This window comes from Ciconia boyciana, chromosome 5 (genome assembly GCF_034638445.1).
Source record: "Ciconia boyciana chromosome 5, ASM3463844v1, whole genome shotgun sequence".
Lineage (NCBI taxonomy): Eukaryota > Metazoa > Chordata > Aves > Ciconiiformes > Ciconiidae > Ciconia > Ciconia boyciana.
The window spans coordinates 79,964,800-79,992,629 of record NC_132938.1 but is presented as its reverse complement, the minus strand read 5'-3'; the positions used below and the strand labels follow the sequence as shown (position 1 = coordinate 79,992,629).

At 40.3% G+C, this 27,830-nt stretch overlaps 1 protein-coding gene across 3 annotated transcripts in view; it reads left to right on the top strand.

Moving 5' to 3' along the window:
* Nucleotides 1–2,587: 2,587 nt before the first annotated feature.
* LOC140651718 (bifunctional heparan sulfate N-deacetylase/N-sulfotransferase 3-like) overlaps nt 2,588–27,830 on the top strand; it is a 77,920-nt gene continuing 52,677 nt past the window's right edge. For all 3 annotated transcript variants that reach the window (XM_072861542.1, XM_072861541.1, XM_072861543.1), the window contains exons 1-2: nt 2,588–2,812; nt 10,731–11,857. In XM_072861542.1, the coding sequence (XP_072717643.1) occupies nt 10,877–11,857 (981 nt within the window). In that variant the 5' untranslated portion in view covers nt 2,588–2,812; nt 10,731–10,876. The remainder of the gene's footprint in view (nt 2,813–10,730; nt 11,858–27,830) is intronic.

The window sequence follows — 27,830 nt, the reverse complement described above, 5'->3', positions numbered from 1 at the left end:
ACACAGGAGGGTCCCTCTGAGCATCAGGAAACACTTTTTTACTGTGAGGGTGACTGAGCACTGGCAGAGGTTGGCCAGAGAGGTTGTGGAGTCTCCATCCTTGGAGATGTTCAAAAGCCATCTGGATGTGGTCCTGGGCAGCCTGCTGTGGGTGACCCTGCTTGAGCAGGGGGCTGGACAAGATCATCTCCAGAGGTGCCTTCCAACCTCAGCCATTCTGTGATCTGTACTGTTGGTCTACATCCTAGAGTCTTGAATCCTTCACCTGGAATATAGTTGGTTTGGGGCAACAGTCTGAACTGAGGTAAGTAGTTTCCTTGGCAAACATTCCCAGGCGTGGAACAAAGGACAGTTTGCTTCAATGTCTTTACTGAATATACGGACACAAGTCAGTACATAGGTCTGGGAAAGAGGGTTCAGTCCCTGCCGTGCTAACAGCAGCATAGGTGTTGCCTTAGTTCCTGGTACAGACTAGCAGTTGTCTGAATGTGCCTCTGTTTTGCATGCAGTTCAGTAGCCCACCAGTTTCCCTCCCACCTAATTTCTTGTCTGGATTAACTACTCATTTACCTATTCAGTTCTGGGGTGGTGCACATTAGATGTGACCTCAGATGTTGTAAACAGCCACGATTATGCTGTTTGTGGTAGCGATCTGTGATGATGCAACACTACCGGGGTGTTTTTACTACCGTTTGTTTTGTGAGGTACTGGGGGCCAGGCAGAAATCTCGGCCACAAGCACACTCAGCGGTGTCTTAAGATGTATTGCTAAAACAACGGCTAAGACATCATGCCCAGTTCACGCTGCAATGACAGCTCAAGAGCCAAAAACTGAAAAGTAGCACCAAGAAAGATGAAAACTGTTAATATTCCTGCCAGAACCGCTCGGTACTACAGCTGCTGACTTGCAGTGCTGAAGCCCTCAGCTGTGAGATGTCTAGCACATCTCTGTGAGCATCCAAGTGCTTATGAGGACAAGCGGTATGTAACACTCTTCTGTCCATGTTGGCCAGTGATAACTTAAAAATAGTGCCAGCTACTCAGAAAGAATGATAGGAGGGAAACCATGCACGCTTGTGAGTTTGAACTCACGTCCAAGAATTTCAGTCACTTTTGGCTGGCTTCCACCCCATATCTCATAGCATGTTGTAGGAAAAATCCTTCATAATAGAGAGGCCCCAAAACAAGGCTGTATCAGGATAACCACGCAGTCGAGAAGCTTAATATGGGAGAAAATCCCTTTGTGTAGACTGTTGAGAGGGCAACAGGATTTCAGACGGACTCTCTATTCCGTGGATTAATAACCTCACGTAGAGCAAGCGTTCGTGTGAATAAGTCCTCTGTCCTACGGGAAGTCTAGCTCATGGGGCCTGGGACCTTGCACTGCTTTTTAGTTTAGAAGACGTTACAATTTGGGATGTTCCTTCAGGGTGTGTCATGAGAATAAAAGGGAGAAAAAAGAGGAGAAAGCAGTAAATAGCAATATTCCTGAATCAAGAGCTGTAAATTCTGCTGATGTTTGGGAAAGGAACATTCAGATGACTTTGGCTTTTTTCCTTTAAGTTTCTGTCTTGAGTGAGTCATAGAAAGAAAGGTTTGGACAGACAACCGCCAGCGGTGGAGTTAATCTGGAACATTGAATTATCAGCCATTAGGTGAGCTAACAATCACCATGCAATTGTGAAGTAAATTAGTTAGATCAAGAGGGCACTTGAAAAAATTTATTAATTTTATTTCCCATTTGTGAAGGCTAGAAGTCAGCTAATGCGGTTCAGGCAGGGAATTGTAACTTCCTAACCCGCAGTAATGGAATAGCCCCATCTCCGGAGTGAAGGATGCAGAGTCTCAGTGAAAAATACAGAGGGACTAACTCTGTTTAAGATGGGTTTAGAAAATTCAATAAAGAAAAAGCAGTGAGGCTGCAAACACATTACTTGGCATTCTTTCAAGATTTTAACCCCAAATTGTCTTGAGAAAATATAACTGACCTTATGAAATTTCCACCAGCGTGCGCTACGCTTAAAACGATTCCGAAATCGGTCATATCCTAAAGCTGCCCAACAGGGACAGGTTTGACAAGCGGATTTGAGTTCAACTTCCCCTCAGCTCTGTTGCATAAGGGGCTTGCTAGATCTTTTTTTTTTTTTGGAGAAGCAAAACCAAAGGTCATACTTTATTTAAAATAGGGGGTAGAAAACCCCACAACAGAGGGAGTTTGCGATTTGCTGGAGGTCGCACGGAGTCGCCTTCGGCAGGAGCCCCGGCCCTCGGTCCCCCGCGGAGGAGGCGCCACAGGTGCCGTGCGGCTGTGGCCGCCACGGCTCGCTGAGGGCAGGAGGAACCCGAGGGCTCGGCCCCCGCCCCGCTCCGCCTCCCCGCCGCCCCCGGCCCGGCCCGGCCGAGCCTCCCGAGGAGGAGGCGGAGGCGGCGGCGGCGAGCGGCAGCGCTGCTGCCGGCCAATGGCGGGGAGGCGGCGCGGCGGAGCCCCCGCCCGCCCCTCGCCGGTGAGTGCGGGAGCGGCGGCGCGGCGCCCCTCCTCCGGGAGGGCGAGGCGAGGCGAGCGGCGCTCGCACCCCCGGGCGGGCAGCCCCGCCGCACCTCCCCGCGGGCGGGCGGGCCGCGGCTGGGGCGGTGCCGTGCCGCGCCGCGCTCCCCGCGCCCGCTGGGTGCAGCCGCCTCTCCCCGGCGGAGCCTCCACAGCTCCCTGCGCCCGCCGCCGGCGGACGAGAGCGGGAGCTGCGGCGGCCGGGCGGCGGGCGCTCGCCCTCAGGCGGGCCCCGGGGCGGCGGCATGTCGGCGGAGCGCGGCTGGAGGTAACGGTCGGGGCGGGCGGCTCCTCCGCGCGGTGCCCCCGGGCCCGGCGGGGCGAAGTCTCCCAACTCGGCGGGCGGGCGGTACGGTGCGCGCCTGCCTCCCCCGTCCGCCCCGCGGTGTCCCCCGCTCCCCCCGCAAAGTTGTGCGCCGGCGGCAGGGCGCTGGCCGAGCCGCTCCGGGGGCTCCTGCGCCGCCGCGGGCACCGCCCGGCCCGGGAGCGCGGCCGGACGGGGCGGCCGCCCGGCGCTTGGGCGGGTGGCGGCAGCGCTGCTGGGGCTCCGTCCCCGAGTACACGGGAGCGTCCCGCGGCGTGGGGGGGCGTTTTCGGGTTTGTTCGGTGGTGTTTCTTTGGGTTTTGTTTTGTTTTTCTTCTTTACTAGCTCACTTAGCATCTGCCTGCCTGGTGTGGTACCCACACCAAGCCTTCGGCTGGCTGCGTTTCTTTCCCCGTTCTCCTCTCCTCCCTGACTTCTTCTGTGCGACACTGTTGCCCTCTAGTGTTCGCGGACATGATTGATCGCTGTGTTGGGGAACAAAATTAGTCATCGTCGTGCAGTAATTATTAATAACTTCAGGTGTTCCTAGCTACTTGGATTCCCCAAATCCCATGCAGAAATTGGTGTGGATTACTGCTCGTTTCAACTGTCACATGCAGCCTTTGGGAAATAACATAAAACTTTTATATTATTTAATTCACTGCTTGATGTGCTAGATAATTGCTTCATGTTTTGCTGTGGTGGTTTTTTCTTTTTAATAAAATGCAAAGTGGAAGAAATGGGGTTTCCCTCGCAGTCAGCATCACCCCTCAGGTCCCTCAGAAGGAATGGTGATGAACTCCGCCGTATTAACTCTTTACACTCGGCTCCTGCTTGGCAGTTGGGGGAGAAAAGAGAGGGGGAGGTCATGGTACGAGCATGGACGAGAGAATGTGCCGTGCATTTATCTTAAAGACCTTGGGAAAATCATTTAGTCTTTAGATAGTGATGTTTCTGCAAGTGCTGAAAAATAACAGGGTTTGTCTCAGAATAATGGTATGAGATGTAATGTGTTTTAAGATCTTTTGGTAGAAAGCATTGTATGAAGGTAAAGTAGTAATTTGAAGACCAAACCCAACTTCTGTACTCCGTTAAAGTCTTCCAAGCCTTCTTTTGCAGTGTCTTAAAATACTGTATATTTAATCTTTATAAATATCTTTTAATGGCAAATTCTGATGCATGAATTCCTACCCTCTAAGGTTCTCCAGTAACGCGTGAAGCAATACAGCATGGAGCTGAGGGTAACATAGGTACAATAGAAACTGAAAACTGCTTGCCCTAAGGACTTGACAAAGCATATCTACCAGGACTGTCGTTCTGCCACAGCCATTCACTTTTTTTAAAATGTATATGAGAGAACGTAAGCCCTTCAATATTCAGACATTGCAGGGTTTGTTATGCGATATTAAAGGGTCTTGATGACTTCCCTTGACAGTTCATGTCTCACATCACCATCTTTTCAAGTTGAAAATGTCTTCTTAATATGCAGTCATAAGATCTCACTCTCAGCCTGGATTTGCTTGTCTGAGTTATCACTGCTTGAGTGTGTCAGTCAGTAGAAGTAGGGGTACTCAGGATTTGGAGACCAGTTTCATATTTTTGTAATTGATTTAAAAAGCTGAGCACTACTGTCCATCCCAGGTTTGGTTGTTTTCAAATGCACTTTGCTGCTTCCTACTGTGTCATTCGTATATTCAAAGATTTCCGTTTTAGTAATGGCTTCAGAATATTTCATGTAATGACTTCAGAATATTTCCTTTAAGATCATATTTCATAGTGGCTGGCCAAAGCAGGCTTTTATGCTCAAAGCAATTGAATAGCATTCTAATCAGTGTAGATTTAAATGCCCATATTAATATGCTGAACAACGTCTTTTTTTTTTTTTTTGTCCATTCTTCATTTAAAACTCATCCTTCATTTAATATATCAGGAATATGTCACTAGCACTATGGTAGTATCCAGTTTGGTAAAGAACAGAACCAGAATATAATGATAGGGAGGATTATTAGAAGAGGAGAAAGAGATTTAAAAATATGTCCAGGTATATGTAACAAGATAAATGTAATATAGCTGGATAATATAGATGACTAATCAATCCTGCTCCATTTTTTGGCAGTTCTTGATGAAAAGGATTTTTGTTACCCTTCAAGAATATTTTTTTATGTCTGTGTATAAGTATGACACAACTTTATTGTTTCTAATCAAGGGTCACAGTAAACAGTTGCCCTTGCACAGGCCTGAGGTAAGACTAAACCAGATTTTTTTTTTAATTGGGCTTTGAAAAATGTGATTTTTGAGCAATTTCTCACTTGCTTGTGGATATTTTAGCTCAGCCCATTGTTTTAATCTTGATAGTTTTTAACACAATGGAGTTCAAGAAAAATGTTTCTTGTAGTTTTAAGAATCTTATTGATTTTCATGATACAACTTTAATAGATTTTTTAATTATTATTATTGTATACAGTTTCGTGTGTCTATCTTTATGTGTGTACCTGGTGTCCTATTTGAGCATCTGTTCATTACTCTATGATGATGTGAACCTGGAATGGATATCTTTTGAGGGATTTTTTTTTATTATTTTTTAGTTTCAGAAAATACAAATACCAGTTATGAAATTGAATGGTCAGAACCACGTTGCTTTTCAACTACTGAGTCCAGAAAACGGTATGTTTCTGCTGTGTGGAAAAGCCAGTCATACAAAGCCCATGGAAAAGAGCTGGGTGCACCATGAAAGCCTTAGTGCAAAAAATATACCAAGGAGGGCACAATGTTTGCAGAGTTGCCATGACACTCGCAGAGCAGAGACTGTCAGCAGCCGCCCATGAGTCTGAGCCCAGGGACTGGCTTCCAGGCTGACTGCAAAGACTTCTGGGGAGGCTGCTCTGGTATTTATTATATGAATTTTACTGCCAGAAAACACAAAAATCAAGACTTAGGATTTCACGTTTTTTATGTTCACTTACTGCATCTCATTAATAGGCTAAGTCCCCAGCTAGTGTTGTCTCATGTAAGTATTTCCATTAGGGTTATTGTGCTGAAATGATTTCTAGAAGCTAAGAATTTGGTCATTTATGCTTAGCAATGAAACAGCAAACTAAAGAAAGCTGCAAACGGTAGGAACTCACCAGACTCCTTATGGTGCAATTCAGCCCATTTGAGTTCATCATGGTATTTGTTCTCTTATCAGTACTACCTTGTTAGTGACTTAAAAAAAAAAACAAACCACAAAACAAACAAACCAAATTTAAAAAACCCCAAACAAACCCACAGTTGAAGATCTCTATTCTAATGCATCTGTTTTATGCTAGCTGTCTGAAGATACCTGTAATTGTGACTACCCAGCAATACTGCTTAGAATTGTAAATCTTCCAATTAATAAGGTGATACTTATTTCCTGTACCCAAAAAATTTTCATGTGAACTAGTCCTGGGCTGCAGAAATCACTTCTACAGTAGATGAGAATGATATTCAGCCTTGCTGTATTCAGAATAAAATGCAAAACTTATTTCCATGACTCAGCTTTCTCTTAGCAAGATCTTTTCCTCCATAGTAAGTCTACAAGTAAAAAACCAAATTTCTAAATATTCAGAGATGCTAATTTCCACATTAAGGAGGCATTTTGATACCTTATGGTTGGAACAACACAGGTAAAATGTTCTGGTCTGAATTTTCAGATGGTGGCATGAAAATGCAAAATTCTGTAGGAGATCAAATGCAGATTCTTCTAAAATAATAATATTCTAGATAAAGAACAATGAGGCAGCTTTTATTGCTTCAGACAATGGAAAAATACCATACAAATTATTTATAGGTAAAACTTATTTCAGCATCACCTTTGTGGAACATTGGATTTGTATAATGTCTGACACCCATTTTGAAGTGCTCTGAGATATAGGTGGGACCGTGTCCTCCTTTCACTGAACTCCCCATGACTCCATTGAAATAAATGAACTAAGACTGCTTATGTTATCTATGGGTCTTTTTCATGGTTTTCACTGAAACAATGCTAACAAGCTTGAACTCTTGTGAAGAGTTTCTAGGCTCTTTGATTGTTTTTTTTTTTTTCTTTAAGGCTTTTTCTTATACCTGGATTTTTTTTTTTTGTATTGCAGTTCAAGCTATCGTGACTTCTTTACTCTTTTGTAAAATATTGTATACTTTTTTCATGAAAGTAAGACTCCATAAGTACTGTCCTGTTCTGAAATGCTGCTTCTAACGGCTTACCCCCTGTTGATACGTTCTGAATTATGCCCTTTGTCTGGTTTCCCTGTTGGAAGTGATAGTGGACAAGGACCATTTTCTCTGAAGCCACGTCTAAAGTTGTGATAAAGGTCACTATAGTAGTCTTGGTAGGTCCCACAGTGTGTTGTGGGTGATGCACCCCAAAGATTTCTATACCACTGTTAAGTTCAGTGCATGATGACGTATTTTAGCATAGTGCTGGAAGATACCAGTGGAATATCTAGCAAGTACTGTTGCTCAGAGTAAAATGCTGCTGTTCCTCTAGGAAAGCAACTGTACCTTGTCAACGCATTGAAACTATTTTGATATTATTGAATGTGTGTTCTCTGTGTGGTTTTTTTTCTTTCTATGTTCTTTTGAACTCTTGCCATGCAAAACAGCCCTTAAGTGAAAATTACGTAAGCATCAAGCTGATTCAAAAGCGCATGCATTTAAAACTTGCACCTTATTCTGTTCCATTCCCCTTCCTTCCTGTCTTCAGTGGTGAGGATGCCAAGTCTGGCTGTGTCCTGCTGGGTCTCGGAGAATTCCTCATTCCTCAGAGTCAAACCTCACTTCTGTCTTGGCATTTCCATCCGCTCCTCCTTACAGCTGCACTCTGTAGCCCCAGGAGGTACCTGCAATTAGGAGCTAAGGATAAAATGACAGAGGTTTTCTTGAAGAAAATACAGGTTTCTGGGCTCGCTCCAGATTTTCTGCTCCATGGAATGGCATTAGGAACTGCGTCCTTGCTGCAAATGTTTCAAGTGCTCCTGCTGCTTACTTTACCAGCCCTTGGGTTGCAACCCTTCTGTAATATCTCATTCAAACAACTCTGTCTAATCATCCCTTTCTTGCCATGAGCCTAGGTCACTGTAAATTTTTCCTGCTCCAGGTAGGGTTCTCAGGTTCAGGTGACTGGCCAGAAGCATAGGCTGGTGAAGAAAGAAACTTCTGAATCATGCTGCTGGGAACTTCCTCTCAGTAGGACTTTGGTGGTCATAAGAATAGGGGTATTTTAGGGCTGTGTTAGAGGAGCTTAGGGCTAAAAGAAGCAGACAAGCACTGTGCTTGTTGGTTGCGTGGTGGTTGACTTTGTGTCATTCAGAGTGATTCATTGTACTTTTGTCAGCAAGAGTTCCGCTTTGCAGGCTTGCATCTCTTTTCTGTGTAAACCAGGCCTGAGCTCTATGTGGGGTAAGCCAACCAGGTCTGTGGTTATTGAAGATAAGTGGGCGTATGTACATCTTTTCCACAGAATGCAGTAAGTATTAATTTTAGGCACTAAAATTAAGAGTTTCTTGGCATTCAGGCAGCTGAATTGGAAATGCAAAATGAAGAGAGTCCTTTGTGTGTGTAATGAAAAAAAAATCATCTGTCTGGAAACATCTCTTTGGTTTTACTCATTCAGGATGGAGCTCCTCCTTTGTCACTTGACTTCTTACAATATTAAATATCTCTTTTTCTGCTGTCTAAACTGATATTCTTGAAGCTAGTGTGACAAGGATCGGACATCTCAATACTTAAAAATGTTCTTTGAGTTTTTCTAAAGGTACTTTCAAATTGTCATTCGGTCTTTATGCGTTCTTTAACTTCTTTTCAGATACATGCCTCTAGAAACTGAGAAACTGGGATTATGTTATTTTTGTCTAACACTGATTAATGAGCCTATATGCCTGGGTGAAAGGCAAGTCTCCTGTCTAAAAGCTATGTGCAAGTCTTTGTGCAGCTGCAGGTAAGGTTCAAGGCTGGGTGTAAGTCCACCCAGAACAGAAAGGGTTATTATACTGGTATCTGTGAGTAGAAGGTGAAGAGAGTAGAATATATCCAGAAAGTGGGCTTATCTAGCGAGGTGCAGGTTTAAAGGCAATCTTAATTATGAATGAGACAGCTTACGTACACTTACTCTTGGTGCTTAATTTTGCTGTTTTGATAAATAGGATGCCATGTACTTTCTCTCTTCCCCTTATCTCATTTTCTTACTCATTTATTTTTACTTTGTGCTCATCATGGCACTGGGAGGATGGGTCTTTGGGATTTAATTAAAGTTGTGGAAGTTACATAGGTGCTGTTAAGTACATCATATTTTTTAACCTTTTTGAAAACCTGGAGTGAAAGGCCGCCTTCTTTACAATGTAGGGTGAGGAGCTCTTGTCAAGTGGTTAAGTGGCCCAAGTACATGACATGTTGTTTGGTTTTGTCTATTGTTTGTTTGTTGTTTTGTTTTGTTTTTCACAACTCCTCCTTTTTCCCTCCTTTATTAATACGTAATTAATCTTTTATATCCTTCAGTTTCTTTTGGATCAGAAGCTGACTGTGTTCTGTTATCATCTGCTCCCTGATTCAATACTGAAGGTTGTCAGCCATTGTAGGAATCAAAATTTCTAACAAAAACCCAGTAAACCTTAGAAAGTACAAAACATGGGATAGAGCTTGAGTAGATATCATTTGTTATCATGATCTCTCAAGAAAATCTAATTGTTTCCATCAATCTGTACAGAAAAGTTCATATTTGATATTGGTTATACTTCTGGAGCTTCTTGGTATTCACTTTTTAAGCCCTGCTTTATTTTTTTTTAAAAAACTGAGCATGGAAGGATTAAACACTCAGTCGGGAAATGACCATGTTAACATTATACACATAGCTTATCCTGGTCCCGTTTACAAATGGGAATGGATGTGTACTACATTGTGAAGTTACAATAGCATGTTCTCGTTCTTCATAGCCTTAGTATTTTTCAAAATCTGCTTTTAACTTTCCTTTATAATTTATGGTACTTAATTATTTTATGCTTGTCACATCGTTCAGTTTTTTTACTAGAAACTTTTGACAGCAATTGTACTGTTGGCTTGAAAAATTACTGCTTTCCTTAGGTACAAGTTAAAGCATAAGTATATCCTTAGGCGATCTGCCTCTTAAGTTAGCTTTTGATTTATTACTCTCTTTTCTCAAATTTAAGAGCTGGATTACTTTATGCTTTTTTTAATACAAAGAAATACGAAGTGCTTCCAACAATTTGCAAAACAGTACACAGTCCAGTAAAATGCTATTTGTTTACTTCTAATGTTGCAGGACAAAGTGTAGTTTTGTTTTAAAAATACTCCTATAATACACGTAATGTAGAGTATATCAGTTTGTATGTATACAACAGTTAATATGTGCATGTTTTGTTAAGAACTTCTTGGTTCTTCAAAAATTAGTATAAGGCAGAATTTGTTTAATCAGGTAGACTGATGTTCCCCCAGCTTCTTGGGGGTGGAAGGAGGGAGGTTATAAATTTTCTTCAGTGTTTAGGTTGTCAGCAATTGTCTACTTGGAGTTAACTTTTATCTTTGGGTAAAAAATGTTCAGAAAAACAGTAAGTTCTTTGCCGCTGTATCTTGCTTTTCAGTGCCTCCTGTGTGTACCCTCTTCTACTTGATCCTAACAAGGATCAAGTCGGTGAGACTGAGAGACATTCAAATGCACATGGCAACTAGTGGGAGCAGGAAGAAATAATGCTACTAATGCAAAATTTTAAAAAGAAACTATCACAGTGTTGAGCTATTCATTCCTAAACTTCTGTTTGGCAGTGATTTCTTTACTCACCATTAGTTTAAGTGTGATGATACTTCACAGGTGTGATGCCTCAATTAAATCTCTGATTTTCTTCTCTTCTAGACTATACCTTCTGTAAAGCTTTGTGGAAGATAGATGTGTGTGCTGCAATGGTGACATAAATATTTCAGAGGACTGGAACAAGTTGTTGAGAATCTGTGTTTGTTTTTAATGCTGCTGTTGAGAACAATCTAAGGCAAGTAAACAACATGAGTTTTATCATGAAACTTCACAGACATTTTCAAAGAACAGTTATTTTGCTGGCCACTTTTTGTATGGTGAGCATAGTTATTTCTGCGTACTACTTGTATAATGGCTACAAACAGGAAAATGAACTTTCTGAAATCTCTTCAGAAGTGGAATGTGGTGATCTTCAACTGTTGCCATACAAGCTGATGGAGATGAAGACCATGAAGCCTATTGATCCCCTGAGGACAGATCTTGTAGTGCTGGTGTTTGTGGAAAGTCAGTACTCAACATTAGGCCAAGATATAATAACCATTTTAGAATCTAGCAGATTTCAGTTTCACATTGAGATTGCACCTGGGAAAGGTGATCTCCCAGTGCTCATAGACAAAAATAAAGGCAAATATGCTCTCATAGTATATGAAAATATTCTAAAGTATGTGAATATGGACTCTTGGAACAGAGGCCTTCTAGATAAGTACTGTATAGAATATGGTGTAGGTGTTATTGGATTTCACAAAGGCAATGAGAACAGCTTGCAGAGCTTTCAGTTGAAGGGCTTTCCTTTCCATGTCCACAGCAATCTGGGTATTAAGGACTGTTGCATTAACCCTCATTCCCCACTGCTCCATGTGACTAAATCTTCTAAGCTTGAGAAAGGTCCCTTGCTTGGAAACGACTGGGCGGTTTTCCAGGTTAATCATACAGCTTATCAACCAGTGATATTTGCAAAAGTAAAGACACCAGAAAACCTTTCACCACCTGCTGGTAAGAGTGCTCTCCATGCCACAGTAATTCATGACCTGGGGCTCCACGATGGGATTCAACGAGTCCTTTTCGGCAATAACTTGAATTTTTGGCTGCACAAGCTGATTTTCATAGATGCCATCTCTTTCCTGTCTGGAAAGAAGCTCAGACTGTCCTTGGATAGGTACATTCTGGTTGACATAGATGACATCTTCGTTGGGAAGGAGGGAACAAGAATGAACACCAACGATGTACAGGTAAAGTATGTGCACAAACTAATGGTTGTTACAGCAAAGTGCCATTTTTTTAATCTTGAAGTAAACAGTTATTAATAGCTGGAACTCACAGAGGATGCAGATCAGTAAGCAATGCAAACTGGCTGGGCCTTGAGAGACAAGCCAGTCTGTCTGGCTTTGAGTAGTCACTGATTCCAGGTGTAGCAGTCCCTTCAGCCTCCAGGCTGGACGAGAGTCCCTGCAGCATCGCTTGTACCTGTACTAGAAAAGAATGTAAGATAAGATGACTCGCTGGTTAGTATCACTTGTTTTCTTTCAAGTAACACACAAGTCCCTGTTGAGTTAAGTTCTATAAACAGGTTGGTGGGCACCTCTGAATTCCATTCCCCCTACTATATATGGAAAACAGTCTCCTAAAAGGAAATTAAAGACAACTAGTTGCTAAGTAACTGATAAAGAAAAGGGGGTAAGAGTGGTAGTGTTTTCTCACACACAGCACCCACCAAACATACACAATTCTAAACATAATTGTAGTGTGTTTAACTCTCTAGTCTGATAGCTTCTATCTAAGCACATGCTTCAGTGGCATTTGAAAACAGCAGAAGACTTCAGGGCTGGACCCAAGAGCTATTCCTATGTCATGTGCATGTTGCTAGTCTTACAAGCAGGAGGTAAATGTGGTGAGCAAAAGTAAATGTCAACATAAATTTTGAAGAATAGACTGGAATATTAGCTGTTTGAAATAGGTTTCAGATGTCAGGAGTTGGTTGCAGCATTTCACCTTTCTTATCTCTGTTTTATGGCCCTTGCTTGCAAGCAAGGTTTGTGTTAATATGGGTTTTAAAAGCTTGTTCTGTTGCTAAATGACTTGACAATTTCCATTTTAACGTTTTAAATTGTACGTCCCTGAAGGTCATTTTTTCACACTCTGTTGTGCTGTTCAAGCAAGGTGGTAGTTATGGGTCAGTAGGAGTAACATCTTAACGTTTCTTGCTGTATACCTCGCTTTCTTTTTGTGAACAGTGTTGTTACAAAGCGGGTAGTTAGAGATCGCCTTGCAAAACTGGTACTTTATCTAGAAGCTAAAAATCTGTAAGATGCTGATTGTTGCCCTGTTTGTGCTAAAAATAAGGGAGAATGTTTTGTTAGGACTTTCATAATGGAAAGAGGAACTGGGAAAAGGAAAGGCAACAACAGCACTGTGTGCAGTTGATGGTCATTTTTGTTTCATTTTTAACTAGGTTTTTGTTTTTTCAGTGTTAATATGTTTGTCAAGCTGCAGTAAGCCTGCATATATAGCTTCCTTGAACAAAAGGGTTGAACTTGTAGTTACATGTTAATTTGCTTTAAAATTGCAACATAGACTCTTTTCCAAAACATTCTCTATACATGCAATTATAAATAAGATACACCTCCTAGATAAGTAGGTGTTTTCCTTATACAAACAAATTGCATGGGAGAGAGCTGGAATAAAGGTGAAACTCAATAAATGGAGTTTCTGTGTAGAATGTGATGGCAGCATTTGAGTTAGGTGGGTGAGCATGCTTTGAGAATCTCCTAAGCGCAAACTCAAATTCCAGGAAAGAAATAAGGTCAGACCCACATCACTGGCAAAACTCCTGTTGTGCTGCAGAAGCAGCCGTTTCTGGTAACAAAATATGTAAAATAAAGCCTGAATAAATCTGTCACTGGGTTGTGCAGTAGCAGTTGGAAACAGTATGTTTTGTATTCCTTCCTTTTGTGAGTGACACCTTAGGATTGTCATTTTAGGATAAGTTAGGATGATTAATTGCCAGAATTACTTACCAGAAACAGGAGGCTATTGAGACAAATTTGATTAAAGCAGATTACAAAAGGATAAGCTGGATTGTTTTGGGAGAATAATTTGCAGTATGTCAGCATGTTATCTTCCCAAAATAAAACTGTCAAGTTAAACAGAAATAATATCAAAGTAGAAATAACTTTTAAGTAGGATAATTTCATTTATACAGAACTGTGTTCTGAAACAGTGGAATCTGAAAAAGTGTTCCCTTCTGATTCTTCATCTACTTAAAGTTAAAATGTTCTATTAAACATGTTGTTAGGGCTGTCAGATGCAATGCATCTTCATTACTATTAATAGCAAAGGAGTTATCCTCTGTGGCACAATGACATGTGGAAGGAATGAAATAAAATCAGTTTGCGGTAGTTGAAAATCCATTATTGTAAAGTATATTTGCGGATAAATGACATCCTATTAAACAGGAGTGTTTTACTGAGTTCTGCTGCATTGACTGTGACAGAATTGTGTGCTGCAAGTGTGAAAATAGGTTGCTAAATGTAGACTATGTATAATTTCAGTACTCAAGATTATCTCATTTCTGCTAAGCTTACATTTTAAATACTAGCAATATAGAATTGGGTGTAATGCTTTTCTGTGTTTTAATTTTGTTTGACATGTCTCCTATTTAATATTTTCTGGATATACTCACATCTGGTAGGACTGTGAGATTGCTGAGAGTAAGGTGAATGTTTCTACATATGCTCTATTTAATGCAAAGTAACCTGAAACACTTCAGAAGGCTCCCAACATCCAGAGAAACTCTAGGATCAGTTCTGCCCGTTCCTCTGGATAGAACAGAGTTCAGAAACTGGAGAGTTAATGCAGAACTGATAGCAAAAATAATCACTCATTAATGATTCACTGCCTAACTCAAGAAGGCAGCATTTGTCTTGGGTCTTCTGAGACAAAGGCTTCTCTCTGTTGAGTGCATAGAGAACCTAGATTCGCTTTAGGAGGACTGATTCATTAAGCCCCTAAAGTTCAAGCACAAGTTAGGTGAGCAAGTTGAAAGCTTTGTCTGTACTATTCTTTGTTTTCAAGAGTTTAAATAGAGGGCCATCAGAACAAAAGATATTCTGTAGGATTGAAGAAATACAGGATAGTTGTTACATTGCAATTCACAGAATTGCAGAATGGCTGAGGTCAGAAGGCACCTCTGGAGCTCATCTGGTCCAACTCCCCTGCTCAAGCAGGGCCGTGTCCAGGTGCCTTTTGACTGTCTCCAAGGATGGAGATCCTGATTGCATGTAAGATCAGGTTTTCAAGAGAATTTCTTCTTCAGATTCCTAAATGAGATTTGCAAAGTGGCCAGAATAGTTAATATTTGGATGTTAGGCTAAACTGCCCTCTTCTTTAAATTTTGTGAATTGGAGTTGAGCACTTAGGAAAATTGCTATCATAAGGCTAAGTAGTAATCTTTTTATCAGTATCATATACTGACCTCAGAAGAGGTCAAGTCAAAAGCAAACCGTCTAAAATGAGTGCCTTTGCCTCATCTTTAGAGGTGCAGAAGTGGTGGTACTTCAGCTTGAGTATCTATAATGTCAGGGACACAAGTGTAAAGAGCCCTTTTGAAAATCTTTTGACACAGTTTATCAACCTAAATCCTGTAAAATTAATAAATGATTTGTTTTATTAAACAACAGATGAAGTTTAGTCTAGTTCCACCACAACTTCTGCAATTAAAAAAAAAAAAAGACCCACACAACTTGAAACTATACTTCAGATTTTTAGGCTACCTGATTATTACAGATTTGCCTGTCACTGGATAAAATCTGGACTGGTAGAACATAGGTCTTCAATGTAACATACTGAGTAGCTGTCACTGTGCATCAACAATAACCATCCATCTTCATATTTATTTACTTTATCTTCCTCTGGTATAGCAGAAATAATGGAAGAGAACATTTCATAGTCTAATTGCCTCCCACTTTGAAAATAAGCTTGGTAATGTCATCTCAACATTCATTTTTCAGTAACTTTTTTTCCTCTTCTAATGTCTGTCAGGCAGGAGGGACCATTATGCTGTGACAATGTTATATTTTATTTTCCTTGTGTCTTTTAGAAGACTAAGAGCCTGTGCAGTGCAAATAATTCATTTAAATGGACATACAGAGAAAATCTATCTAGATATCCACAGAGTAAGTTTATCTTAATAGGCTGTTATTGTCCTGGCTGACGGTCTACTAATTTAATATCTTTTTTTTGTTACAGTTACTCTTTTTGTGAAATTTTTATGACTATAAAGCAGAGATTTCTCCAAGGGAAAAGCAGTTGATAATAGGGGGAAAACTAAATATGATTTTTTTTTTCCCCCTGTTGACAGTTTGTGCAGTGCTGGTGATCTAGGCAGTAAGTTGGTCTACCTTTTCCTTCATTTCCCCAATACATGCACTTTCTGTATTTCCTTGAGAGTTGATCATGTTTTCAAAATGAAAAATTAGAACACTGTGAAATTATTTTTTCCAAATAATTAGCTGCGTGATCTCCTCTTGACTGTCTTGTCCTTTGTGTGCTTTTCAAAAGAGACATTTTAAATTGAAGTCAGGATGGGGATCTCTTCACTTTCTTCATGTAAGCCTAATCTTTTTCTACACTTGTAATTATTCTTGTATAATTACCAAGGAAAAAGCTTCATATTGACCATATCCATTATAGGGAGGGGGATGATACGTCTTTTTTTTCTCGTTCTATTTTGCGAGCGCTTAGGCAATGCATCTGTTAGTATATGTGCATTGAAATGGGCAATATAAGCTTGAATCTGCAGTCTTTTGGCATTAGAGTCATTGAAGAATGGGACAACAAGAGCTGTCCTCTGTGTATCATCTGTGCCAAACACCGTTCTGATAATGGAGAGGATTTAGCCAGAAAGAAAAAATTCATAGCATTTTAGTCTCCATCACTTGCACAGTCTGTCATCTTGCCCAGATTTTGAGGTTTTTAATGTAGACATCTATATCGGAGCTAGTCCTCTAACTTCCCGTAGTGGACAATGTAGAAAAATAGCTCATCTTTAGGCAGGCACTGGTTAAGTGAATTGCACCTTGAAAGTATGTATTTGTTTCTGTTGTTCATAAAAGGTTTCTAGAGTGACTAAGATCAAATATAAACATTTGCATTTGGTCAGATCAGTCGTCTTCCATGTTCCAAAGCCAGTGCTGTCACTTTTTTGTTATTTCCTTAGTGCGTTGGTGGCCTAATCTTTTGTTTAATATAATATAATTTTGTTTAATAACAGATTTCTCCCCTAAGAACTAACTGTGTATTCACTATATTACAAATTAGTCCACATTAGTCAGCACAGCTTAAATTACTACAGTTGTTTAAAACCCATTAAGTGTCTTTTCACCCTGTGTAGCACATGTGGAAAGAAATCGGAACTTCCCATGGTAAAGCATACCACTGGGATATAAACTTAAAAAATACAGTGACATACCTTTTCAGTTACTCTTGTATAGGAATGACCTAAATATTTGCCTCGGAAGAGAGGCTTAAATATATTTTGTCTTAAGGCAGAATGGCTAAAAGGTGCAGAAAGCCTGAACTGTCAAGGCACAGGATGGTTCATGTCACAGGAGGAAGGCTAATTCTGTAAGTTAATTGCTGCTTTATCTATAGGATCATGTAGAAGGTTATCAGTAAAGAAATGATAGATGTGTCATCAAATATTTCGGTTGCAGAACCACCAGAGATACTCACATCTGTTTGGTTGCACTGAGACGTAAATCTTTCCTTTGGAGAGATTCAAAAAATCTTTTTAATCACCTCTTTAGATGACATAATGAGTTAACTATGAAGAACTTTTGTTCTGATTAACCGTTTTACGTTCCTAGTCCATTAGCCATAGTACCTTTATGCCATTGTTCAATGTGCTTACTGCGTGTGTACATATATTCTTAATTTGACCTGAGGCTCCTAAGGTATTTTATATTGACTTGGCTGAAATAATAAGTAAAAAGTACATTCTGTTCTTAAAAAGAGGCAAAGAAAAAGAACATTATTAAGTGTGGTGTTTCTGTAGCTGTCTGATGCCCTAGGAAGACTGATTTAACTTCTTGAATGAATTGTTTCTGATAGTGTGGAATATTATGCACTGGGAGGCAGAAGAAATTAGGATTAGATCTCTGAACTAAAGTATAACTTTAAAACAAGTTATAAAAATGGTTTTATATATTTTATAGGCTGCTACCAGCATATAGAATGCTTTACCAGTCAGTCATCTTAACATTTAACTTCTAAAAGCAATTTGGTTTATGTAGCAACTTCTGTGAATTTTAATCTAGTAAGATTGATACAACTGCTACTCGATACAGCCCTGCTTTTGTTCTTAAAAGGAGTGTACTGATGCTTGAAACAGAAAGCTGGATAAAAGTCCTTGACCAGAGGAAGGTGGCTGCAGAGGGGTGACAGGGACGTAGGAGAGCTGGCTCTGCCTCGGGTATGACACTTCTGGTCTGCCAGGGCAATGCTGGGAATTCCACATGCGCTTCCTTCTCCTGTTTGGCACCTGCATAGAGCTAAATACAACTAAACCCCATGGACTAAGCTTGGCACCAAGATTAATTTTACAGCTTATCCATGGTGTATGAAGACAAAAACCTTGCATGGTAACTGTGTGTCTAATAATAGCCGAGTTCCACATCATATCTCTGTGGACTGCCAGGCAAACGGAGAGGAGGCTACTTTTTTTGTGTGTTCGAATGCCCCTGGTCCGTGCTTTATGTTGATGTGCATATAGGTATTATATGTGGGAAGAACTGAGGTTCAGAAATGTTTGCACACACAACACTGTCTACCTCCCTGGGGCTGTGGGATAAGCAATGGCCCTCCGTAGGAAATCTGTAAAGAGAGTGTGTATGTCAAATAGGAGCACTGGCATACTCCTCTGTAGCTACACAAGAAGCCATAGTTGTGCCAAAATGGTAACTACATTTACCCATTCGTACCAGTTGGCTTAACTATCCACATCGTTCAGCTATACAATACTTCTCAGGCACAGCAGCTGTAAAAAGATGCTGTGTATCAAAGGCATCTTGTTCTACATGGAAAATGTGAAAGAAAGAGGACACTGGTTGACCAGTGGATGTTCTTTCTAGCACGGAGTCGATTTCTGTTAGCAGTTTTAAGTGTGAGGAGGCTTATAGTGCCAGTGCTGTGTCTGTTATGAGGAAACCAAATTTCAGTTTTCCTTCCTGTTAGTTCAGTGTTTTTCGTCAGTTCTGCATTTGCTGGAATTCATGGCTTGTCTTGTTTGGTTTGTCGGCGTGTCGGAGTTATGTTTTTTCTGAAAAATCAAGTTTTTGAAAAGTAAAGCAGTTGGATGGAACCTAGTCCATTCTCCTAGTCCATGGAACCTAGGAGAGTCATCAGGTCCTAGACATAGAATTTCACAACTTGATTCTGATGTGCTGCAGCGTTTGAGGCCTTTAGCAAAGCAGTTTAAGTTTTATTCTTAAGGATGATAATATTCTGTGTATCTGTTTTCCTACTTGTTTATGCATCTGGGCATAAAAGATGCCAAGTATTTTCCATCCCAAAGGAATCCAGTGGAAGTTCTGCATATTTGCATCTGTGCACAGTCTGCACTTCAGAAGTGTCTCGCATGGGAGCGTTGGGTCAGGAGAGCGGTACTGCCCCATGCTCCCTCATTTGTATTTATTGACTGCTAAGAAACTTAACTGCTGAGTGCAGAGTTCTCTGGAGCATTAAGACAAAAGATATCTCAGAAGGACAAGGCAGATCACTAATCATAATGTTGTTTATAGTCTTTTTTTTTTTCCCCCCTCTGCTTAGTTTTGCAATGCTGGAGTAACCGAGTCTCTCTCTTTCTCTCTCTCTCTCTGTCCCTTTTTTTTTTTTTAAATTTAAAAGCTGTGACACTATACACTTTCACACAAACCTAAATCTTGAAACAGTCATTTTTCAAGGATTGCGCCATCTCCTCCTGGTTATGAATTCAGTGGCGGGGAACTAAGAGAAAAGAAATCCATCTCCGTTGCAGCTTTTTTATTGTCAAAGAGGCTGCAGAAACTGCTTCTCGGCATGATGAATCCCATGAGATCTTTGAGGTCCATGAGAATGATTTGCTTCAAGCTCTTCTACCCCAGCACCAGATTTGACTATTGGTTACATACTCCCTGGTCCTTGGTCTGTTTTCGTGATAGAACCAAAGTAGGAAATCATGGCTTCTATGAATCCACTGTTGGTTCTCCCAAATAAGTAGATGTGTGCTATGGATGCAGTCATCTACATCTTTCCAGAAAATTACAGTATTCTTTTTTCATTTTTTTAATTCCCCATATTTCTCTGTGGTGGTGAATACTTTGCTATCCTTAGGCTGAAGGGACTCTCTTAGCAATGGTGTCTGCCTTTTGTATTCTGAGTCCTGTTCTCAGTGGAGTTGTGTGATTTAAGAGCTATTTTATTTCAAACTTAAGCAATTACACTCATCGGAGATGCAGTGCGCTAACTGAATACTTTGTAACACTGTTTCTGCTTTTTCCCTTGACTTAGTTTATTATGCAGAGATACCTTTACACTTGAACATAAGGCTTCCCTTCCAAAATGCTTATGTCCACCCGATGTACCAGCCTTCAGTGATCATTTTTGGTTCACAGCCATGTAGTTAGCAAGTTCGGTCTTCCTCACTCTTCTCAGAAACTTGTACTTTAATAATGGACATGAATATTTTCATGGATGAGATGAAAATTCATGTGACTCTGCACACTTTGCGTATTGTCAATATAACCTGACCTCGGCTCTGTTTGGGTTGATCCATCTGACCGTGAAAGCAAAACCTGTCATTCCAAAATTTTTTGAAGTGAAATGTGTGTCAAGACATATTGAAACCTTAGTGTGCACTGTAAGATGTTCAAATCCACTGGATAATTTGTTTCCACTGAAAAAGCTTTTTCAAAGTTTCAAGACTAGTATTTTAAAAGCTGCCTGTTGTTGTTCACTGAGTAACAATGTTCAGAGAACAAAAGAAAGAAGGAGGTTGAGAGAAGGCACTTGCTGGGCATAGATGTTACAAAGTTAATGCACCAGACCTGCGGCAGGGTCCTAGCTCTGTCTGCAGCAGGCCTGGAGGCATAATTAAGAACAGTTACGTGCTGAAAGAGCTTTCCAGCCTCCTGGCAGTGTACCCCTCAGCTATCCTGTCAGTCCCTCTCTTTCCTTAACTTGCAAGTTCTCTTTGTCAGAGGCTCTTTTTGTTCTGTGCTGTTTGTTCAAAAAGCACTTTGATAATACAAATAATAATAATGCAACTACAGCTTACCACAGAGCTGTACAGATTCATCACTGTACTGGTGGCTGCTACAAGATTTATTCTGGGCTTTTTCAGATGACAAGTTAGCCATCCAATTCCTGCTGCTAATGGAATTGAATAAAATTTTCACAACCAACAAATAAAAACACACTGCAGACAGATCTAGAAATCAAAGCAATTCACTGTAAAACATGATACCAAAATTGGGCCTACCTCCTTCCCGATCTTCAGTCACATCAAGAAGGCACAGTCTGGCAAAAAGAGAAAAATAAGCGTAAAAGTGCGACTCTGTTTCATTAGTTTCTTTCACAGTACTGCTGCACGGAAAGTGTCCTTTCTTCTTACCTCTTCAGTCTGGAAGAAGTCAATTAAACTACATGACTGATTCTTGGGGATTATGCTTACAAAACAAAGCAAAAGAAAAGCAGTTGGTTGCCAGTGTATATCTAATTCCTCATGGAATAACAATGCCCTATCTATTTCCAGTTCCGCTTTCTTTTTCTGTGCAAACTTCAACACTTCTACAAGGTAGAAATTTTACTTCCTATTTAAAAATTATGTTTGACAGAGCATAAAAACCTTATGACCAATTTTTAAAAATATTTATACTCTTTAGGAGATTCCTTCTGAAATTTTACAGTCCTGGAGTAGAGTTAGTATTGCTCCTTAAAATTTAGTTTCATATCTGGAATAAATCATAAATTAAATACTGCATTGCAAAAATTAAACTACAATACATTTGAAAATACAAATAGTGGAGAGGACAAATAAAAAGCCGGTGACTGTGCAGAGTAAGGCTCCATGGATTCATTCCAACCCAAATCAGTAAATTCATGTGACAAAGGCCCTGCCGTGCTGTACAGAGGTAACGGGTTAGGTCTGGGAACACCGGTTGCATTTTTGTGGAGCTAATAAGCCATGCAGCTCTATGTCAAGCTGCCATTCACTTGCCCTTTCAATGTTAGCGCTCCTGGGAATAACCCAAGTGTCTCTGCTCCCATTTTAAAGTGAACTCGGACTAAAGATAACTCAGAGTTGCCTTTGATAGAAGTCTAATAGAACCGGAAAGGAGGCTGAAAAAGAATTTTGCATTTATATAAAAAGTGGGGATTTATGGTGCAAAACATTTATCTTATCCCTTGTCCTTTCTCACTGCCTTCATTAGAGGTAATAGAAATGTTGAAAACTGTAAGCCTGGAAATATCCTAAAACCAAGATGAATGCTAAAATATACCTGAGTTTGTAATGTAGGCTGGTTTGAAATTTAAGCTGACTACGAAAAATACCTTTTTACATCAGGGAAGTACTTCATCATACTGACTGAGGAAGCTTCTAGAATATTGTGCTCAGTTCTGCACCACTTAATCAGAAATATTTAGAGAGAGCTTAGAGACACCAGAATAGCCAGGAAATGAAAAAATAAAGGCTAAAGATTTCAGTAAGTAATGATGACCAAAGCAGAAAGCAATAGGCTGCAGATGTCTGTAGGGTATAAACAGTGAGGATGGATAAAAACATTTAATGTAAGGCACAGAGATATTTAAGTGTAGGCTGAATAGCCAATAAAAGTGGCAGAAGAGAGCCTAATATCCAAAAGGAAGTAAAAGGATTATGTAAGTCTTTAAAAATCAGATTTGGCAAAAGGGTATGAAATATGCTATTGGAAGGAATATAATATTGGCAGGGAATTTGTACTAAGATGTATTCTCAATCTCTTACAGTATAATCAAATGCAAAGCTCAGTTTGGATTCTTGTGTGTCAGTTTGAGTCTGCAAGCATAGAATTTGGCCAGCTGGGATATTTATCTACGTAAATCTAGTTTCTGTAATCTTGTCTTTTAGAAACGCAAACACAGGAAAGGTGTATGTTAACATTTCTAACAAAATCATCCCCCTGTGTTTCTCTTATTAATGTCCTGTGTTTTACTAAAGTCTTGGGGTTTTTCTGCTGAATTATATCCCTTAGACTAGGTACTATGTAGGAGTCAATGAAACTGTCCAAATTTTTATTAACTTGAAGTAAGTTCTTATGTCTTTTCTGTGTTGACTACATGTAATAATAAAAAATACGGCTTGAGAAAAGAGTTATATCTGTTATTTTATGCAGGCTTGGCTTGCTTGCTTTCTCTTTTTCTGTCATTTCTTTGATACTGATGCTGATGTAGCAGGGGAATTTAATTCAGCAAGTTTAGAACTACTCATAAAGAGAAGGAAAAAAAATATTTGTGACCCTTAGCTGGTGAGCAAGCTGAAGACTGAATTCCCAGCTGTTTCTGACATGGAGCTTTCAGGCAGAAAGAGAAAATCAAAATCTTTTTGGTCAGAGATTTTTTTTTCTGTCTGTAAAGGTGGAGCATAGAGAGAAAAAGAGCTTTTGGTATGCCCCAGCTCACCCCCAACATAGGGACAAAGGTAGATAGATGTTTTTAATCAGATACAGTATTAAGAGAAGCACAGGAATCTTTTTGGCTCTGTTAGGAAGGGGAAAAAAAACCAACCAAACCCTAAGAAACATTTGTGAATGGATTGTGTCATTGGTGTGTTGCCCAGCCCATGAAGTAGTCAGTTTATTTAACGTGCCAGTGATGTGGTAACTGTTGTGCTTTACTAACCAGGGAGAGCAACCGGCTCTGTTGTGGTTTTTATACAAATTAGAGGGTTTGAGTCTTCATTTATTTGCACTTTATTTGTTGTCTAATATGTAAAACTAAGCATTAACACAAATACTGTGCCTGTCTAGAAGCTTTAGTCTTACTAGAGGGAAAAAGAGTTATAAACTAAGAAGCGAACAAACCCCAAAGTGTTTCTTTTTGATTGGTACCAATAATTTAGACATAGCTTGTAGCATCCAATATTTCTTTCAAGCTACCTAAATAGCAGCTTGTTATACCTTGGTCTGTGGACTTGAGTTTTCCTGTCATCACGTAACAGATTTATATTTTAATTGTAGCCACTGTTAGTCAATGATTGCTTTCTAAATGCTGGAAAAATATTGTAAAAATTTAAATGCTTTGAATTTTGTGTGCTCTGGAAAAATAGATAAATACCACCCACTATTGAGCTGTGATCATCTATATAATGATGTAGACAAAACTTTGAAATCTTGTTTATTTAAAATTCTGTTTAGCAGGAAGCACAGGCTTTAGGGCTTACGGGGACAGGTGAGTCTTAGTTTATCCAGGTTCAGGCACTGAGGTCCAGAGAATACTGACATTGAAGAAAAAAATAAGACTGAAGTTTCTTTCAAAAGGCCATATTCACAGACTGTTGGAGTTTGGTGTATACAACACTGACACCCCATTTTTACTTTCATTTCCTAAAGAAATCAGGTATTTTAAATGTCCCTATTTGCTTTTGTCAGTCCAGCAATTAAACAAAGAGGATAGATTTAGATTGGACATAAGGAGGGAATTTTTTATGATGAGGGTGGTGAGACACTGGAACAGATTGCCCAGAGAAGTTGTGGATGCTCCATCATTAGAAGTGTTCAAGACCAGGTTGGACGGGGCTCTGAGGAGCCTGATGTAGTGAAAGATGTCCCTGACCATGGCAGGGGGGGTGGACTAGTTGATCTTTAAGGTCCCTTCCAACCCAAACCATTCCATGATTCTATGATCAATCTAATGATGTTTGAACCTGCTGGCCAGTTTCAGTCCAGTGTGACACATACAGGCAGTTCTCAAAGACAGTTTAATTCCTGCTGGCGTCGTGGAGTTCCGCATGGGGTAAGGCATGTATGCAAAGCAGTGCCTGCGCTGAAGCAGAGGTTTCAGAGTGAGCTCTGCATTTATCCTTCACCTTGACCTGCCCCTGGGTGATCCATGTGCTGTGTCTTGGAGCTAGCGATAGCATGTACCGTCCCTTTTTCATCTAGACAGGGTGTGTGGGGCAAGCGGGAAGGGAAGGAGGTGCTTTGGAGACCTAATGGGGAGGGTAGGTCCTAGGCAGCAGCGTGAAAGGGAGTGCAGGCTATTGCACTGTGGGAATAGCAATTTGGGAAACAAATCTACAGGAAATTAGGTTTTGTGGAACAAATTTATTGTTTTGTATGCAAGCCATGGGTGTAAAGGTAGACCTGAAATCTAAATTGCATCTCTCAAAACATTGGCATTTTGGGCAGAGTAATGTAGCCACTGACAAACTCATCAGAGTGGAGCAGATGTAGTGACCCAGCTGCAGCTTCCTGTGCATTCAGGTGAGGCCACTGTGGTCTCTGCTGCTGAGAGATTAGGCCTAGAAATTCTTCCAGTGTTGAACCTTCTCGATATTTTCAGCATTCAGTGGTTGTTCAGAGCCACATGTTGCCAACAGCGGGGTAAAAGGGCCTTAAGCAGCAGAGCCAGGCAGTGTGCGGTGGGTAAGGGAGTGCAGGCTTTGCTGCAGCAGAAGCTCGTGGCTAGCCCGTGCAGCAGAAGACTGTCTTGCTTGGAGAGTAGCCCTTGTCCGCCAGCCAAACTCTGCTTGCTGTGCATGTTGGCTGTAGTTAAAGCTGGAGCTGGCATGTGAGGAAGCATTAAATAAGAAGCAAACGTGCTGTTGATAATGAATGTGGTACTAGGAGCTTGGATAATAACATCTTCTTTCTGAGCTGGATGACTATAAAATATATGCACCATTAGACTGAGTAGCTATGCTATTTAACTTCTATGATAAAATATTGTGCATCCTACCAAACAAGATCTGAAGCTGTAAAAGCGTGGGGTGTCTAATGAGGGGGTGCAGAGGTGTAAATGCTTTGCATCTGAGGTTATTGTTTGAACCTGAGTTTTCGAGGCCTAACATTTACTGGTAGCTAGACAAGTGTCTACATGAATCAGTGAATAACTCTTACCATTTATCTACTGCCGATGGGATGCGATGGAGACAAGCCAGACTAAGCAGGCACAGCAAAGTGGCCCAGAAGTGAACTGGAACAGGATCTGAACTACTCTGTCACGCTGAGAGATGGCCTGTCGTGCCCAGCGCTGAGGCAGCTGGGGCGGGCCGAGGGGTGACTCTGCAGTGCAGCTACCCGAATGCTTGTGCTGTGGCTAACAAACCTGTTTCCTGCTGTACTGGCTCATCAACGATCGCCAGATCGCAAGAACTTAACTGGATAAATATGAGGAGATTTTAATGCGTTTTAGAGTCACTTTGTTTTTCCTTTGAGTTCTGTAATACTCTGAGAATTTACCTCTTCATACTTGGTGTTTCATAAGCAGGTAAAGTGTTAGGCAAAAATGCAAGAACCAACAAGTTTTCTATTGAATCCTCTCTGACCAAAATCCAGGGAAAAATATCATATGCAGCAGTAGGGTGTTTATTAGTTCTATTTCAATTGGCCTGGGGGTTTTTTGACCTTTAATTAAAAGAAATGTAGGATTTTCTTTCTGTTAACTGCAGAATAACGAGATCATTTAGCTGTTTAGTAATAGTAACCTCTTTCATCAAAGTACAGTTTAATTAAGAGCTAATAATGCAGAATTTAATATAGAATCCTGAAAACAACATGCTAATTACTTTACTTTATTAAATAGTATTGGCACCAAGTATTTAAAACCTTCAACTTGCCTTGCCATAATTAGCTTATTCTCATTAGCTGCTATCTTAACCTCCAAGAAGCGAGAAGCTGGTGAAAGAAGTTAGAAATATTTCTTAAATCTCTTGGTTGTACAAATGATTTACGTAGATGAAAGAGCCTAATTACTTGAAAATGTATAATTGGACCATCATCAAGATCATTATTTTATGTGATATAAAAAAACCTCTAAAGGAAGACTCAGTAACATTAAAACAGTGTGTTCTGATGAAAAAACTTCTGCTCAAAATCATTTGAGACGACGTTTTTCAAAGCGGCTACTTACATTTTTAGTATCCTTTAGTGGACCTCAAAATCAGATACCTAGTTACAGCGTTTGTGCCCATAAAATAAAGTTGTGGCTCCTGAATTTTTTTAAAATCAGGTCCAGTGAGTCTTATATCGGATACTGAAAAACCAAGATGCATGTAGTTGAGCTTCAGCCTGATATCTTATCTTACTGACACTTTGAAGAGAAGCTGGGTTACCCAGTTTATGGTACTTATTGAATTTATTGAAAAGACTTACACTGACGTCTTCAACTGGTGAGTATGGGCCTTAATATTATAGCAAGTCAGGTAAGATACTCAGGCGAATGCATGTGGCAAACAGTCCAAATTAAACCAAGCAATCAATGGGAGCTTTGCCTGTCCTGCACATTGAAGTCAGGCTCCAAGGCATCGCTGTTTGATAATTTAAAAACACAATTGCTGCAGGTAGAATCTAGCTGTCAGTAAACTACAACAATTTTTTAAGTAACTGAAACCAGGTACTTTGTTTCCTCTCCAAGGAATTTTTGCACACATTTTCTTTTTTAAATTCTACCATGTTACAAGGCCTTTTGTAAATAGGCATCCCGCTGGCATGTGGTACTTTTGAACTGTTACATCTTTTGAAGGACTTGGTAGACTTATCAAAATCCATGTTTTTAATTGAAAGAATAATTTGTTTCTTGAAGCTGCTGCAGCTTCATAAACAGGTTCTCCCCCCCCCCCTCCATTTTAATTTTGTTGTACAAAGTAGCAGCGATACTTGTCTTCAGCTCACATGGAATCTAATATTTTATAAATTTGAACATATGTATTGTCGACAGTTTAGCTTTTCCATCCCTGGTTCATCAGTCTTTCTATTTTTGCCCAGTTGTGCCCTCTTGGACACCTTGCTTCCACCAAACTGTAGAGCAGTGTCCTTTCCCCACTTACACAGTTTAGGGTCTGTTTATAATTTATGGTCTCTGCTAGCTAAACACTTTGCAGAGAAAGCTGAAGATTTTCTTTGTTTTCTTCTCTTGCCCTCTCTGTAGTGTCAGCTTTGTTAAGAGCGTGCACAGTTAAAGAAAATTTAA